We start from the raw sequence: 18746 nt of genomic DNA, 5'->3' as shown, positions 1-18746 counted from the left end.
CGTAATCAAAAGTTGCATTTATAATTTTCTGGGGTATTTACAGCTGTACATTCTGCGTGATTCCCCGAGGCACATAATACACATGTATATCATAATCCTTTCCCTCTTTCCCACAAATAGAGCATGTCTCGTTACGTGCAGCTGGTTTTTCTAATGGTGGTGGAATGAAGCTTCATTCAACATCATCTAATTCGTCTTCATCGATAATATCTGACAAATAACCGTCTGTTACATCAGACGACTCAGGTGTTAGCTCTTTCTGCACTGTCTTCTTTTTTTGTTTGCCTTTTTTTGTTTTTTTTTCTTTTCTCTGTCTGGCGAGATATCTGGCGATTCTTTATCTTCAGCAGTTGCCTTCCTTGCTGCTTTCTGTTCCTCCTTTCTCTTAAGATTCTCGTTCATTAATCATCCCTTTTCATGGGCCTCCTCCAATTTTGTCTTCATTGGTGTGCTTGTAATTGTTGTCTTAATGTTATATCAGGACTCCTTTTTGTAAACCCATAAAGCGAATCTCTGCTAGCTAGCTTCTTCTCTTTATTAAAATTATTTAGGATATTATTTTCTTCGGCATACCTGAATACCAACCATCTAAGTTCTTTGTGTTAAGCCATAGAATAATTTAGCAAGCGTTAACGCAACATTCTCTTAATTATTTTTCGACTTCACCTGAAACACAGCTGTACAGCTGTGAGGCCTAAACGGGGTGGCGTGTGCAAACCTGTTAATCTTTTTTTTTAATCGATTCGGGAATATTGAAAGCCCTCCCGTTTCTTGTATTTTCTGCCATCATTTCTGATTACATACATTTTTAAATCTTCGTCAGTATATTTAAGAATCGTAGATTTTCTAGAGTAGGTTCGTGGCATCTGACAATAAAAATGGTAATTTTTATATTTACCATTTCATTGTTTGTGGGGTAATCGTGCGCACTCGTGCGCACTATTACGCCTTTGTGCCCTAAATACTAAATCATCATCACAAACGGAAAACTACTGAACCATATCAACCAACAGATGCACCAAAATACACGTTAAACAACATGATTTAAATCAATAATAAGTCCAAAGTAATTGAATAAAGCCTAAGGAATTACCGTCCTATTTTTGGAGCAGAAAGACTAGAAGAATTCTTGCAATTTTCAATAATCGGATCTGACTTAGTCCACGTGCAATGGTCGACTGAAGATAATGGCGTAAACCGTTCATGAGATTGGTTGAAAGGTGTAGGACTGGTTGAGTTCGTAAAATCTTCCACGGAATTTGAAATACAATGCAGCGCACGATTACCCGCCGCGCACCATTCCCCACTTTCCCTTATACAGTGCGGTGGAATAAGTGTTGCCCCCCCCCCTGTTAACTTGTTTATTTTAAGAATATAAGCAAAACGCTCGGACAGGTCGATTTTTAAACTAATCATAGTATATCATAGCATCAACGTTTCGAACTTTACGCGATCCCTCTTCAGGTGACAGGCATAACTTTGATTTTTTTAAATGGTAAAGTACATCATGTGACACCTCATTTAACAGCTTTTAAAATACGGATTTCAAAAATGTATAATACTTTAATCCTTTTTGAGATCGCAGGCACAAAATTTCTGTCGAACTCTTTTGAAACGCATTTATTTTTTCGAATTCTGAGAAAACTAATAAGTAAGTATTTTTGAAAAATTTAAACGCAGAATGAAAGATTAGATTATTACCGAGGGCTGACAGTCCCTTAGAATAAACAAAAAGTTTCTTTTGAATGATATATTTGAAATTAAAAATCACACTAAATTTTCTCTTTTTTCCACCACTGTGACTTATTAAAATAAACATTATAGGAGTTCTCAGGGACTTTGGACCATCGAGAATACTGTAATATTTCATTCTGCTTTTAAATTTTTCAAAAATATTTATTAGTTTTTTCAGGACTCGAAAAAAATAATTGCATTCAGAAAGAATTCGACCGAAATTTTGCGCCTACGCTCTCAAACAGGATTAAAGTGTTATATATTTTTGAACTCAATATTTTAAGAGCTTTTAAATGAGGTGTCACATGATGTACTTTCCCATTTAAAAAAATCAAAGTTATGGCTGTCACCTGAAGAGGGATCGCGTAAAGTTCGAAACGTTGATGCTATAATATACTATGGTTAGTTTAAAAATCGACCTCTCCGAGCGTTTTGCTTATATTCTTAAAATAAACAAGTTAACAGGGGGGGCAACACTTATTCCACCGCACTGTATGATCGGTTCACGGTATTTTCAATATTCTCCTAAAAAGCCACATCTCAAAACCTTCCAGCTTTCTAATTAAGTTAATATTGACAGTCCAAGCTTTCGACACCGTAAAGAAGAATAGAGTGGATATAACATTTTACCATGCGATATCGGATTTGCAGATTGAGCCTTTGGTTACTCAGAAATTTCCTCATCTTCAAAAAGGCTACTCTTTATTGCTCCAGACTCCTAAGTATTTTTTTGTTTTTAGTTGTTTGTAATGGGAATTCAGGATATCTAATACTTGAGAACGAGAACGGTTATAAAAACTTATTACGTAGGTACTACTAAAAAAGAAAAATATATTTCTCTATATACTTCTGTATATTTTTCTTTCTGGGTACTTTTTTGATGCTACTTGCTTATGATATTTTACCAACATTTAGCATAACAATTAAACCCGTGACCGATATATTTGTATGCGTATTCTTCGTCATATTTCAAAATTAGAAATACCAGATGCCGAAATTATGAATTTAATTGAATTAACTGAATGAAGATGATCAACTTGTTAAGTAAACTAATAAATGACCTTGATATATTTAAAGAAAAATTATTGTGTAAGTCATGTCACTCATAAAGGCCAGAATCTATCAAGAGATCAAATCAAGATGGAAGGTTTTAATATCTTGTATACATATAAGAGAATTCTTTATTAATTGTGTAAGATTTAAAACACAAAAAGAATCGATTATTTAATAGGGGCAGGGGCGTTTGACAATTTGACATACCCCACACGAGGCTATCTAGTATTTTTGTCGAATGCTGGAAATGTCATGGATTTAACATACATATTTCAGAGGTAGAAATCTAATACAGAATGGGTTAATGACACGAAGAATTGACGAAAATTATCAAGGAAAGAAAACTTGAGTACTTGGACCATATAACGAGAGATAATATCAGATACTCGATAATGTAAGTTATATAGTGATAATACTCTAACGAAACAATTCGCTCTAGCCTTTTAACGATGGCTAGAGCGAATTTAACAAAATGAGAAAATTGCTCTGCACAATCTAGTCCTGATCTGGTTGAAGTAGACGCAAACATCATCTATTTTTCACACCTGACTCTTGACATTGAGAGTGGGTGAATGACTTTTTCTGATTACCAAAAATAATGTTCTGACTATGAATATCGAATTACCGGTTACGAATACGAATCTCCAAGGATTTCCCTACGTTTTCAAAACGATACACCCATACAGGAAGTATTAAATGAGTTAAAATATAACTATTATACAAATATACAAACGTGTTAAAGGAAATACATGATAAATTTTTTTGATGGTAGTAAAAATAAAAGATAAATTACATTATCCAATTTATTTTTAAGTAAAATATTTATGTTGATATTATTTTTTTTTTTTATTATTTTATTTTTATTATTTTTTGATAGAGTCTGGGAAATTTTTTATAAGTTGAAATGGTTGGGTTAAATTGTACATTATTGCAATATGTATATATTAATCTTACGCTATATTATTTTTAATAATAATCAATAAATATATAATAATAATAAAATATTAAATAAATATAATAATTAATATAATAAAATGGTTTTATTAAAAATTGTGTTTTATTTATATTGATATTGATGTTCTTTCGTTAGTACTAATTTTGATCATATTGATATCGAGTATCGAGTCGAGTGGAGTATCGCAAACTAAAGTGCATTGTAAATGTAACATTGTAACCTATTGGATTAAAAAAACGAAAAGCGGTTTTTGGAAAAACCGGTTTTTTGGCCGGTTATAACTGCCAGGTTAAACCGTAAGCAAAAAAACCGGTATAACCGAAAACCGGTGTTTTGTCAAAAACCGCTATCCCGATAGCCTATCCCTAATCAAAACCAGAAAATTGGAATATCTCGGAGGAATATCTATTATACGTGGACAGAGTTACAACTTGCTCCAGATCATTATGCAGGGAAAGATCCAAGGAAAAAGAAGTAGATACCTATAGGGAGAGGTAGAATGTCATGGCTGCGCAACCTGAGAGACTGGTACGGATGTACATCAAATGAACTTTTCAGAGCAGCCGTCTCTAAAGTCCGAATAGCTATGATGATTGCCGACCTCTGTCGCGGAGATAGCTCTTGAAGTAAAAGAACGACAGAATAGAGGTAAAGTAGGAGAAAACACTCGTGACTCCGAAACCTTCGTCAATGGAGTTATCAATCATCAGATAAATTTTTTGTTGTAGCACAATGTTGAGGAATATATCGGCAATTTGTCATGGAGGCTATAAGGAGCTAGTTCGGGCACAGTACAAAAAGACAAAAAGGAGAAGGCGATACGAGGATAACCTTTTAAAAGTAGAAAGATTACAATATTAACAAGATATTTCTACAACTGAGCAGTAGTGGAAAATGAAATGCTGATTATTTGGATTAGATAAGATAAACTGATAAAAACAAAAACAAAAATCTTGAGAAGAGAAATTTAAGATAAATATTAATATTTAAGAGGGCCGAAAGTCCCTGAAAACTTCTATAATGTTTATTTTAATAAGTTACAGGGATGAAAAATAGAGAAAATTTACTGTGATTTTTAATTTCAAATATCTCGTTCAAAAGAAATTTTTTGATTATTCTACGGGACTTTTGGCCCTCGTTAATAGTGTAATCTTTCATTATGCGCTTACATTTTACAAAAACACTTACTAGTTTTCTCAGGATTTGAAAATAATGAATGAACTTAAAATACATTGGCGCGAAATTTTGCGCCTACGCCCTAAATATCTACTACTTGGGTATGAAATATCCGAAGAAATCAAAATTATAAAAGGATTCATACAAGGATTTATATTGTGACCTTAGTTTATGCGGTGCAAGTGACCTTGAGGGTTTCAGTTAAATCTGTTATACTGTATCCACTAATTTTTAATATCTATGAAAATGAGCCTAAAAAACTAATTTCTTACTTACGTTATAGTAAATACATTTTGGTGCTGTCCTTCCGGTATCTATAATATCATCATAATTTCTGTGGTCGATCAAGAGTAAACCGCCTGGCTTTACACACTTTTCAAAGTTCATTAATGCTCGCATCTGTTCTCTTTGGTCTCCGTAGTTGTCAAGTAAATGGGCAAATGAGTTTCCTAAGCAAATGACAGCATCAAAACCATTCCCTACTAGGTCTTCGATGTCGTCGTATAATGATACCCAGTTCGCTTCTTCGATAACTAAAATATTAATAATATTAAACCTAATTACCAAAACAAACCTCCTAGAGAACAAACAACAGCTGAGTCTTAGTAAACCTCTCCATAAGACCAAGTAGAAGGCGATACTTCTCTCAATAGCCAGATGCCTTTGAAAGTTTTTGGGAGATATTCCACCGTACCATATCACCAGCGCGGAAAGAGCCCCACCAGAGATCAACCTCTTTGATACCGTAGGTATCTGGGATAAGTGAAACTTCCCCTTATAGGTAGTGAGAGCGGTAACGCTTAAGTCATAATAAAAGAAATAACTTGGAAAAATATATAAAAGCAGTGGGGTTATTACGGTCTCCTCCGCATCCCACATTTCGCTCGCCATTGTATTCTCTCCACCCACTCCTTCTCTTCTATAGCTCTATCTTCCGTAGACTGGTCTATGCATTTCTTCCATGTTTCTGTAGGTGTTCCTCTTATTCGTCTATTTATAGGCGTGTTATTTACTGTTCTTTTTGGCCATCTCCCCTCTGGCATTCTCATAACATGACCATGCCATAGCAATTTCTTTGTTTCTATTCGGTCAACCGTGGAATATACACTCTTTGTCCGTCGTATTATTTCCTCATTTGGTACGTGTTCTAATCTAAATACCCTGCATGCTTTACGCAAGTAATCCATTTCCGCTAGTTCTATATTTTTTCTTTCCTTTCCTATGACTTGCCAATACTCTGCCCCATAAGTTAGAATAGGTTCCACAATTGACCTGTAGATTCTTAATTTTGTATTCAGCTTCATCTTGTTAGACCATAGTAGACCATCTAAAATACGAGTTGCTTTCTTTCTTTGCTGTATCCTATACTGTATGTCTTTTTTTGTAGTTCCTTCTTCTAATGTAGTTCCTTTTTCCTAAATGTCTATATTCCTTACATTTTCTTATACTTCTTAACTGTAATTCCGGATCTTCGGTTTTCTCTCCTATTCTCAAATATTATGTTTTCTTCATGTTCATACATAGGCCCTATTTTTCATATTCGATCTGTAGCTTTCTTAGCATATAATTCATATCATGTTCGTCATTGGCAAGAATTACTTGGTCATCAGCAAACAACAAAGTTGTTAAGCAGTTTTCTTCAATCATTATTCCCATCCCAGCAACTGTTTCTCCCCATTGCTCCATAGCTTTCTGAATGTATATTTTAAATAGTGTTGGCGATAAGCAGCACCCTTGCCTCAGACCTTTTGTAACAGGGAATGGTTTCGACATAGATTTTCCCTGCCTAATGCAGATTTTCGGGTTTTGGTACATATTTTTAATTGCTCGCACATATGCTTCACTTACGCCCATCGCAGGGGCGGCCCGTCGGGGTAGGCAAGGTAGCCGCCGCCTAACCTCTTCAAATGTACAATAATATAAATTATTAATATAGATCACATATATCAAAATTGTTAAATTTTGACACAATACCTACAATAAGAAAAGCTACTTTTTAATTTCTCTCCGAAATTTTAATTATTGTACGTCCCTTGTAGTAGTAGTATTAAGATTCTATATTCATTGGTAAGGTAATTTTAAACGGCGCCTAGAACAGAACATCGATGCAACAGAATTGATGTACCATCTCGCTCTTTACGCCAGCTAAAGCCCTTAAGTTCTGGCGGTACTGGACCATAATTTCCACGAATTTTTGAGGGAGTTAGGCACGAGATTTTGGAGCCTACAGGCCTTCAGCATAACGAAATCGCTCACATCTCGGTTGATTCTCTTGTGTGTTGTGAAATTATTTTAAATTGTTTTTTGATTTGGGCTGTTAGTACGTTAAGTATTCAATAAAAATAGATAGGACAATTTAAATTTGTTTATAAAAAGTGAATAATAAACAGGCAAATTTAAGATTGGTCTATTGAAGGGTATTTTAATTTAGTAAGTATTCATTAACAACAAATAAATCTGTGAATAGTTATTGGTGGAATAAAATTTATCAGTCGATTATATTTTATTTTTATTGTGTTTCAATACAATTTTGATAATTTAAAGTAAAAAATGACGAATTTTCTTTGTTACATTTGAATAGATATTTAAATTTAAAGCGAGGTTAACTTGTCAATTTATTCGAAGAGTAAATCTTTATTTGAGACAAATAAAATAGAATTTGTGGATACATGTCGCCTACCCGCATACTGAGGTCACGAACCGCCACTGGCCCATCGTCGTCAAAATGTCAAAGATAATTAAAGGTGCCGTGTCGTAAGCTTTTTCCAGGTCAATAAATGTTAGGTAAGTAGATTCGTGGCTTTTCTTTTCTCTATTACTTGTTGCATCACGAATATGTTATCTGTGCACGAGATACCGGCGCGAAAACCACTTTGTTCTTCCATGTCCTGGATTTCTATTTCCACCCTTTTATTTAATACTCGGCCATACAACTTCCCTATTGCACTGGTTATACTTATACCTCTCTAGTTTTTGCACAACATTTTGTCTCTCTTTTTGTAAATCGAACTAATGTATGCATAATTCCAATCTTCTTGTCTTATACTTAGAAAACTAAGACTAGACTTGGAAAATTAAGAGATAATAATAGGCAGTTGAAGTCCTGTTACCTTTCTTGTGTATTATAGAACAACAAAATGCAAACTACTCTGCTATACTCTTCTAATCTGCAATTCTTCTTCTATACTGCAATGGCAGAATCACGAAAGACTATCATTGTTATGGTTATGATTATTTGAAAACATTCAGATTACCGAGATAGAGATGACAGTTTCAAAGAAAAATATTAAAAAACTTTATTCTAGACTAACTGTACAAAACACTTACCCCATTTGTCGAATGCTGGTTCTTTTCGTCTATTCCATCGTGATTTAAGGGCATATTTTAACATTTTATCCGAAGCATCCACAGACACCACTTCAAATCCTTCTTCCAGTAACATTATAGAGTCAATACTGCAATAGAAAATATTTTTTAGCAGGAGTAATACTAAAATCTGCATGTAAAAAAGTGTTTAACTAATATTCTGGGAGATAGTGTCAAATTTTTACGGTGATTTTGGCACGGATTCTATTAATTTATTTTGGTAGATAGTACTTGTTTGATAACGAAAATGTCTGTCTGCTGGCGTGACTCCGGGGATTTTAGGCAAGAAAAAATAACATAAAAGTAGATGGAATGAACGCTACAACTTATATGTCAAGTGCTTATCTCCGTGCCTTACTTCCTTACTTATTGTCTAGTGGTTAGAATACCTGGCTTTCGCCCAGGCAGGCGGGTCGGGTTCGATTCCCGACGTCTGAAATCCTTTTTGTTTTTAAAATTGACATTTTGATTGGAAGAATAATGGTTTTTATAATACATTTTTACAATATATTACATCTTATGTACATACATTATGTACATATAATATATGTACATATTGTGTCATACAAATTATAAAAACGTGGTATTATAAAAAGTTATTTTTTATAAAAGAGTAAATATTTTTTCTATTATTAATTTTCCAGGTATTTTTGCCCCGGTTTTAGGCCAGCTGACATATCATTTGTTTAAGCGTTGGACCAACTGCCTATATAAAAAACAGCCATGCCAAAATGCTCCGGTCAAATTTGACGCTATCTCCCGGACTATAAATCTACCGTGCTTAGCAAAACGACGTATCTGCAGAGACATCACATTTGAGTAAAATCGATTTTTGTTCGAAGTATTCGTACACATTTACACAGGATACACGGATACAGGATACGGCATAAGATGCGGTGTGTTTTGGCTTAACTTACGTCATTTTTAGTAAGCAAATAAGATAGATATGCACATTTGGGTTAGAAAGAAGTAAAAATTTATTTTTTTTTCAGATTTTTGCAGATACGGCGTTTTCACTAAGCACGGCAGAAATAGTGTGTCAGTTGGAAAATACATTAATTTTAACGCATATATTAATATAGAAATCTTATATCTTTTGTACTCAAATTGTTTAGTTTATTCTCGTTAATGTTTCTAATCTAAGCAAACATCTTAGTTTTAACAGCATAAAATTTTAAAAATTTTGTTCTATTAGAGAGTTCTTCAGACAGACAAATAAATGACCTTGAATACCTTTAATAACCTTAGCAGTGATGCCTGATGATATAGCAAGGGTTAAAAAAATTCTTAAAAGCCTTTATGAAAAGTATATTTTATTAAAATCCCTAAAAAAGGCTACATCACATACATAAAAACATACTTTTATAAAAAATTTTACTAATTTTTGTGTGGTTAATGGTATACAGCCAGACATGATATTATTTTCCAGTGGATTTTGTAGTCTATCTAGTTTTGTGGACCAATTTTATATACTTAGGTACCTACTTGTGGTAACAAGTAAACATCTAAGTAACGAAAGAACTTCCTGTTTTATTTATTTAATTGAAAAATGCAACATTTCAAACGAAAACAAAAATTATTACGTTTCTTATTTTTGGTTCAACGTCTAATTACACAATGCACTAAAATTTAAAAATGTCAGTAATCAATTTTGATTATGGGGAAATCATAACCCTTTTAAACCTTAAAGATAAGTTATAAATAGATATAAAATTACCAATAATACAAGAAATCGTTTAGTATAAACAAAACTGTATGTCATGGTTTATCATTACTGAAATAACATTTATTGTTGTTTTAAAAAGTAGATAAATTTAGTTTAACTGTTAAATTTATTTAATCTACGTCGTTGTATATTCGGTAGAACGGGAAAATATATTTTTCTCTCGAATATAGAAAGATACTAACAAAACAAACATAACCTAACAACCTTGCAGATTCAATGACATAAAAAAGTGAAATATACGATATAGATAAAATAAAATAAAATAAAAGAGTTTTTATTCGTTTCACAATTTTGATAAAGCCTCAAATTTAATATAAACAATGTAGTCGTAGTCCATTAAAATGTTACATTTTTTAAGCCGTACCTTGCATTTGTTAGAGGAGTCAATTTTATTTCTTTAATGTATAGGGCGGATCAGTAGAAGCTTAAGTTCAAGTTTTTGGGGTCTCCACCCTTGTCCCCCGGCCGCCATCTTGGAAATGGGGTACAAAGGGGTCTCGCGCTATATCTCTTAAACTACCAACCCTACGGAAAATCTAATTAAACATAAAATGTAGCAAATTAAATTTTCTACAATTTTATTTCTATTACTTTTTATCGTCAAGTGACAAACAAAAAAGATATAAACAAAAATATGTAAAAAAATTTAACAAGTCTCCTTTTTGAGCTTAACTTTTTTTCATCCATTTTAAAATAAAATAACATTATAGCAATTTTGTAGAGGGTTTTTCAGCGAACAATTTTCACTATAAAGTTGTATAATTCTAATATTGAATGGGTTGCATATGTGAGTCCATAATTAATGTAGTAATGAAACACAGACTTACTCACAATCATTTAATTATACTTTGACGACCGGTTTCGATCTCTACATTATACAGATCATCTTCAGGTCGGCGTTACAAGTAGTTAAATGCTACAATTAAAGAAAACCAGAATTAGAACATTATCTGGTTGCACAAATATTAATAGAAAGCCAAATTCGAAAAAATTTTTGAAATAAAGGTTTGCAACTGTTGACATTTCAGAATATTGATACATACAAATGCACACCTATGAGTTAAAATGCTCATAAGCATATATGAGCAAATGGGTGCATGCAGTTTGTGAATATTTGTTGAAATTTAAATTTTTTAACTATTAAAAAACAAATTAAAACATTAAGCAACCTTAAATATGCATCCCAACTCAAAATAATAATAATAAATAGATAGTAATATTGTTCAAACCTACTCACATGCCGTTACAAGGGATGCGTTGCCACTTAGTTGTTATCATATTAATTCGTCCAACTTATGCCAATTGGTTTGCTGGGAGAGTTATACGGTAAACAGACATGTTACGCAGGTCAAAACGAAAGTTGGACGAATTAATATGATAACAACTAAGTGGCAACGCATCCCTTGTAACGGCATGTGAGTAGGTTTGAACAATATTACTATCTATTTATTATTATTATTTTGAGTTGGGATGCATATTTAAGGTTGCTTAATGTTTTAATTTGTTTTTTAATAGTTAAAAAATTTAAATTTCAACAAACATTCACAAACTGCATGCACCCATTTGCTCATATATGCTTATGAGCATTTTAACTCATAGGTGTGCATTTGTATGTGCAATATTCTGAAATGTCAACAGTTGCAAACCTTTATTTCAAAAATTTTTTCGAATTTGGCTTTCTATTAATATTTGTGCAACCAGATAATGTTCTAATTCTGGTTTTCTTTAATTGTAGCATTTAACTACTTTTAACGCCGACCTGAAGATGATCTGTATAATGTAGAGATCGAAACCGGTCGTCAAAGTATAATTAAATGATTGTGAGTAAGTCTGTGTTTCATTACTACATTTGTATAATTCTATTTATTTATATAGGTTTTACAGCGCTCCAAACTTGACCAGATTCTCGAATGCTCATAGGGATACAATAAAAACAAAAGTTAGGCTTACTTTTCTATCTATATATATTTTTTATTCATACAATTTATTATGATTTTAACATTCCTATGCTATTATTAATCTGATTTTGACCTTTCTTCCCACTATAAAACTTATAACCCTAAGCATATAGAGAAAAGGCCCAAGAAGTTGTTTGAGGACAAATTCGCCGGTTCAGAAGAAGAATGACGCAACCGCAAAATGCAAAATTCTTAAGAAGAGCAAAAAACGATTTTTGATATCAAAATCATAAAGCATGATCAAAATTAGCCATTCATCACACCGTGGTCAGGATCTCGAGATATAAGCGTTTTTAGGGTGTGTCGCTTGTCTATGAAGTAACATAACTTTTTTCCTATTGTATATTTTGACTTAAAATTTTCCAAAAAACTTCATGAATTATTTTTTATTGTTGTGTTAATTAAAATTATAAACTAAGAAGTTTGTCACTCAACATTTTAAAGTAAACATGAAACTAACGAAATATGATGACAAAATCTTTAATAATTATTAACAACTCCTTTTTTAATGTGTTTAAATATTTTGGACTAATTTCATTGTTATCTACATACTTCAAAGATGAGACAGTAACATTTTCAAAAGGAAATATTTAAAGGAAATATTTACAGTGACCAAAGGTACAGCGAGGTAAATTTGAAAAATCATCAAAATTGATTTTTGGCATTTTTGTATAAAATTTGATTTTTGAAGAAGTTCCACCAACTCTAGATAAAAATAAACTTCATATTTGGATTCAGCGACCTCGAAAACATAAAAATAGACCAAAATTGTTCATTTACCTTAAATTTGATTTTCTTGGTCGGCATAACGGTTGATGCCGGTCGCCTAATTTATAGATAGAAAAGTATTGTTTTTCTATGAGAATTCGAGAATCTGGTCAAGTTTGGAGCGCTGTAAAACCTAGATAATAAATAAAATTAAACAACTTTATAGTGCAAATTGTTCATTGAAAAATCCTCTACAAAATCGCTATGATGTTATTTTATTGTGAAATGAATGGAAAAAAAGTTATAACCTCCAAAAGGAAACGTCTTACAAAATTTTCTCTTATTTTTGTTTATAACTTTTTTGTTGGTCACTTGACGATAAAAAGTAATATATATAAAATTGTAGAAAATTTAATTTGCTACATTTTATGTGTAATAAATTTTCTGTAGGATTGCTAATTTAGGAGATACAGCGCGAGAGCCCTTTGCACCCCTTTTTCCAATATGGCGGCCGGGGGACAAGGTGGCGACCCCAAAAACTTGAACTTAAGCTTCTGCTGAACCCCCTACACATTAAAAAAAATAAAATTGACCCCTCTAAGAAATGCAACCATAAATGTAACATTTCAATGGACTAATGGTATATTTAGTGATCTATATAGTTCACAGTACATCGTCGATTTTTGAAAATTATTACGAAAGTTTTAAAAATGGTTTTAACTGCTTCGTTTGAGCGAGTCTACCACTTTCTGAAAAATTTTAGAGTGCAGATTGGACTCGTTTCCGCACGCCTCACGCCTAAACTTGTAGCTCTAGCGCGGTTAGGTTTTGTTATTTCAAAACTATAATTTTTAATATTAATCAAAAGAGTATACGTTAAAATAAAATAAATTATTTTTGTCGGACAAAAAAGAGGACGCAATCGTCCAGTCCGACACCCGCAAGATATCACTCCAGCGCGGTACAGTTTTGTTATTAACTTATTACAAAACTCTCAATTTTTGAATTAAATGCACTTATAATTACATAATTACTTAAGATTGTCGATCTATAAAAAAATATTTTTACATTTTCTTCAAACACTACTTGTTGTTTATTTATTTATTTATTATATGCAAATAATGGTTTTAGTTCTAATAGAATATGCAAATAAAAACAAATACACAGACAACTAAAAAAATCGTAATCTACCATAACCTAGCTTAACATATCTTTAGTTAACAACCCTACAACAAAGTAAACAAGAAGATATTGGTTTAATAACTTTAATTGTTGTTTTTATTTTTATTATTGTTATGATTATGCTGTTATGCACATTATTGTAAAGGAATACGTAATTTGCTTCGTCAGTACGTTTCTAGAGTTTTGTGTGCTATTTCAAAATTACCACTCCTCAATAATAACTTTGTAGAAAAATGTGGATTACTTAATTTATGGATATTTAAAGACATTTAAATAGATCGTTTTATTCTCCAATTTTTTTATAAATATACCTGTAGAAGAATAACTTAAAAGTTCTTCGGTTACTCAATGCGTTCCTTGAAACCAAAACTCTTCCTTTACTCTTTTTATAAGTTCTTGGTCGTCATTCCAATATCTCCTTATCCATGATAACTTTGCTGATAGAGCCCCTATAGCACCACAGAGTGCTATGTGAGGGGGAGTGGATAATCTGGAGCATTGGGGAGGGATGGAGTGATGCCCGCTTATATCCTCCTTGTCCCAATAAATTGCATCACCCAAATATCATTCTCATGAGATTTGCAAGTCTCTCAGGCTGCGTTAGGCACTATTGGTTGCTTGCTTGTTAAATCCTGGTGAGGACTCCAGAGAAAAGAATTCTTTGAATGCGTATTTTTGTTTTTAACGTGCTCTTTGCAATTCTTTAATCAGATTGTAGCCTTCCTACAAGTTGTGGGAGATAAGGACTGTGACTCGTGAATTATTCCAGTGTGGTCAGGATTCCGGAAAAAACTCACGACATTTAGTTTCTTACTGTTTGGGTAGAGTTTTGTGGTTGTGGTTACATATGTGGTTTTTATACAATTAATTATTTTAAATGAATTGCAATTCCCTACACACAATGAATTATTTAACACTTCCTCATTTTATGACGTCTTTGAGGAAAAATTGTTTTTATTAAAAAGTTTTTTTGCCCTTTTTGACTGCCAAATATGGTCTATAAATAGCAGTGTATTTGTTAAACTCTAATATTGACCAATATTTTTTTTTATAAAAAACAATTTTATCAAAGTTTTAGTAAATAAGATATATCCAAGTTTAGAATATGTATTTTAATATTTATAGTAACAGGTTAAATCGAAACCACTGACGCAAAAAGGACGATTACCAATTAATTATCAAATGTTATACTTTTTACTACAAAAACACGTTTACGTCATTCAAGATTTCTGACATCAGAGCATTGCCAAAACATTAGATTATGACTTTTCATCGTGGCCATGTTATGGTACAATGAGAAGCTAGGCATCATTACTTGCCAGAGATATTTTTCATCATTGATTAGAATTATAGATTATTTGTACAGTAAACAAAAACAAAGCAAAATTTGTCTGGCAAGTAATGGTGCCTAGCTTTTCACTGTATATTTATTATACATGTCCATGATGAAAAGTGATATCCTAGTATCTTCTCAATGCTCTGAGGTCAGAAATCGTGAATGACGTAAGCGTGTTTTTGTAGTAAAAAGGGTTTGGATAACGTTTTTGAATTAAGCAATTAACCATTTAGTGAACATTAAAAAGCTCGAGGTTCAAAACATGTACATACTACTGACATGATATTATGGTAATAAAATATCTCTATCAGGTTTAACAAAGTGAAAACTTTTTGTGAAATAGTATCTTGAAGCTGTTACATAAAATATTTCTAAAACAGTCTAGCTAAAAGTTGTATCTATAATAGTAATCATGCAAGTAATATATTTCTTACCCCGTTCCGCAAGCTACATCCAAAATTCTTTTGCATCCCTTCCTCTTCAATAATCCCACCAAAAAGTTCTTGTAGTTTTGAGTTCTGGAGTTTTTGTCTCCAATGAAGACTTCCCAAACTTTTGCTGCCTTTCCATCGGCGTACTGATCTCTAATACCTTCAGATGCCGTACCAAGAGATCTCGTGGTGATAACATTAGCTTGTGCCATTTCTGAAAAAAACAAGGTATTAGAAAGGAGCGAATTTTTATGTATACAGTTTGACTTTTTCATGGAAATTGAAAATTTCTTCTGCTAATGTTTAGAATATTAGCAGGATTTTTAGTCTGTTTAAAAGAATCATATACAGTAATCGACGATTTTTTTTAATACAAACCAAGTTAACGGGCCAGCTCATTTGAAAGGTTTCCCAATCAGCTTTGCAACGATGTATTATTAGAATATTTATGTCTACAGTGTTTATTAAAATTATAAATTTAAGTTAAGTAAAATGGGATTACAATAAATACTCATTTATTGAACTAAATTTCGTTAGGAAATAGTTTACTGCTTATTTTTTTATTGCATCATTGCTGAAGGTCATAAAATATATCAAGCTATTTTAACGTTTAATTTCAGATTAACAAAATCAATTATTTAACTATTATATTATTAAATATTGTAGGTTGTAGGCAAATTGTAAATACACCCAAATATTAATTAAATATATAACCCTTAAAATTGTGAAACATTTTATAACAAAACTAAGGAGTATTGTTTTTGAAGCTATTTTCTTAGTGGCTTTTTAATGCAATTTAGTACTTTAGTTGAGAGTAAGACACAGTTTTATATAAGAAATGTATAGCTTGTAAATAAATATGATACACATGTACGTGCTGTTGTCCACGTGTCATTATGTTTGTGTTTATGTAAGATATCATAAAAATAACACGATTATATCAAACAGGAAGCGATCATAAATTTGTGCTGTCCAAAATCCAAATGAAAACAAAACACCAGAATAGGGAAGATAGAGGAGAACATCTAGGGAAATCGCTAGAGTATAATTGATTAGAATTTTGAGTCTGATTTGTACGAAGGTTCTAACTATTCTGTAAAAAGGGGTCAAGTGAATTACTTATTGTTGTTGAGATAGTCTCATAATGTTTTGGTGCCAAGTAACATATTTTTATTAAACTGGTTGTGTAAAAAGGAACTAAGTTCCACTTAGTAAAAATATAAAAATGTTACTTGGCTCCTTTTTGCAAATCAGCGACGATTGATAGCCCAAGATGAAGATAGTCTGTAAATACTAGTCCACAGATTTAACACAAGTGCAAAAAAATTTAATGTGACAAGCTCATCTCAGAAAATTAAATCAGAACCAACAAAATGTAAAATAGAAATTGATGGCATCAATATGGAAAGTATTAAAAATAATGGAATTCAATTACGTGGAAATTACACTGTCCAGCTATCCTGAAAAAAAAAGTGAGTGATGAAGTACAAAAAGGAAGTAGACTGGCAGAATTCTTTAATAACATATGGCGAAACGGACCTATTAACATTGAGATAAAGTCAAAAATTTATAAAGACAGTTTGAGACCAATAATTACATATTATGTCAGAAACAAGACCCGATACAGCCACAACACAAAGGCTAGTGGGAACGATAGAAATGAGAGTACTGAGAAAAATTACAGGAAATACATTGAGAGATCGAAAGAGGTGCGATGACATTAGAAGAAAATGTAACGGACAGTGTATAAACGAATGGGTATTTAATAGAAAAAAAAATAATGGAATGACCACAAGTAGAATAATGGAGACCCGCGTGGACAAAACAGCAAGAGATAAATCACCATTCGGTAGAAGTATTAACCGTCCGTGCAAAAGATGCCAATGTACGTCAACAAGCCTATCCAGTCATCCAGTCTAGTAGTGGTACTATGTACGAAAATAAAAAATATAGAATACTCAACAATATTTACTATACATATATAGTCTTTTGAATCCCTTTTACTTTTCAGTGTCGGAACTGACACGTCTTTTCACGTGTGTACAAATGTTGACCATTGTTTCTTGTGTTTGCTAATCTGCTTGCTTCTGCTATTGTTTTCCCCTTCCTTTGAACGATTTTAGCGACTACTGTATCTCAATCTTCTCTACGTCTTCCTCTATTTATTTTCTTTTATATCCTAGCTTCCCATATTTTCTTCAGAGGTATGTAGTCTTTCATGCTTTTCAGGTGTCCCCACCAACTTAGGTGTTTTTCTCCAATATACTCAAGTAGTGATTGCGTCTTAAGATATGTCCGTATATCTGTGCGTCAATCTTCAACTCTTCGAGAATGCTTTATTTCTAAGGCTTGTATCTTACTCTTTAGTTTTCTAGTTAGTATCCATGATTCACAGCCGTATGTAAGCACTGGTCTATATATGGTTTTGAATACAATCAATTTGGTTTTCCTTGCAATTTCTTTGTTTAAGAAGAAAAGTTATTGCATGAAATAGTTTTGATGTTTTACTAATCGTCTCTTCAACATCTTTGTCCTGCCTTCCATTATTTTCAATTGTAACGCCTAATTATTTGTAACGCCTAGGAAATGGAAAAAATATTTACCCTTATTCTAAAAGAGGCTTTTGTAATGTAAATAAGAATTTTCTTCCGTAAAATTAAAAGATCGTGGCAAATGAAATAAAAGTTTGTATTAAAATCAAATCTAATATGAAATAGGTAAGTAGGTACCTGTGACTGATGTGCAGCAGCAACGTTGAAATCTCGTCAACTTAAACGTCTACGATATGAAGCTTCTGTACCGACAATTTATACGCTCGCGACAATGACGAAAGAATCCTGTTATCGGCATAAGCACTAAAAAGAACGACAATCCATGGAATTGTTATTACATTGTAAAATAATTATTTTGATACTGATGTTACATCAGACTCGAATAACCACACGAATTATTATAGTCCAGGCTGTATGCTCGCCCCCGTTAAGTAAATTCTAAAATACTCAATAAGACGTCCTTATAACAAATATTAAAAGAAATCAGAGAACGGCTACAATAGACATAAGCAAGCTTAAAGAACCCAACGTAAAAGAATGTCTTCAACACGAACTGCATAAGAACTGTA

The 18746-nt window shown here is 32.3% G+C and overlaps 1 protein-coding gene across 1 annotated transcript in view; it reads right to left on the bottom strand.

Moving 5' to 3' along the window:
• LOC114342981 (glycine N-methyltransferase) overlaps positions 1 to 18513 on the bottom strand; it is a 30547-nt gene extending 12034 nt beyond the window's left edge. Inside the window, exons 1-4 of the mRNA XM_028293792.2 lie at positions 18355 to 18513; positions 15629 to 15839; positions 8246 to 8373; positions 5195 to 5451 (exon numbers count right to left, since the gene is read on the bottom strand). Coding sequence (XP_028149593.2) covers positions 5195 to 5451; positions 8246 to 8373; positions 15629 to 15837 — 594 coding nt within the window. The 5' untranslated portion in view covers positions 15838 to 15839; positions 18355 to 18513. The remainder of the gene's footprint in view (positions 1 to 5194; positions 5452 to 8245; positions 8374 to 15628; positions 15840 to 18354) is intronic.
• Positions 18514 to 18746: the final 233 nt, after the last annotated feature.

The sequence above is a fragment of the Diabrotica virgifera genome, chromosome 3 (genome assembly GCF_917563875.1).
Source record: "Diabrotica virgifera virgifera chromosome 3, PGI_DIABVI_V3a".
In the NCBI taxonomy this organism is placed as follows: domain Eukaryota; kingdom Metazoa; phylum Arthropoda; class Insecta; order Coleoptera; family Chrysomelidae; genus Diabrotica; species Diabrotica virgifera.
The sequence above is the reverse complement of the archived record's forward strand: the minus strand, read 5'-3'. Positions and strand labels throughout refer to the sequence as shown.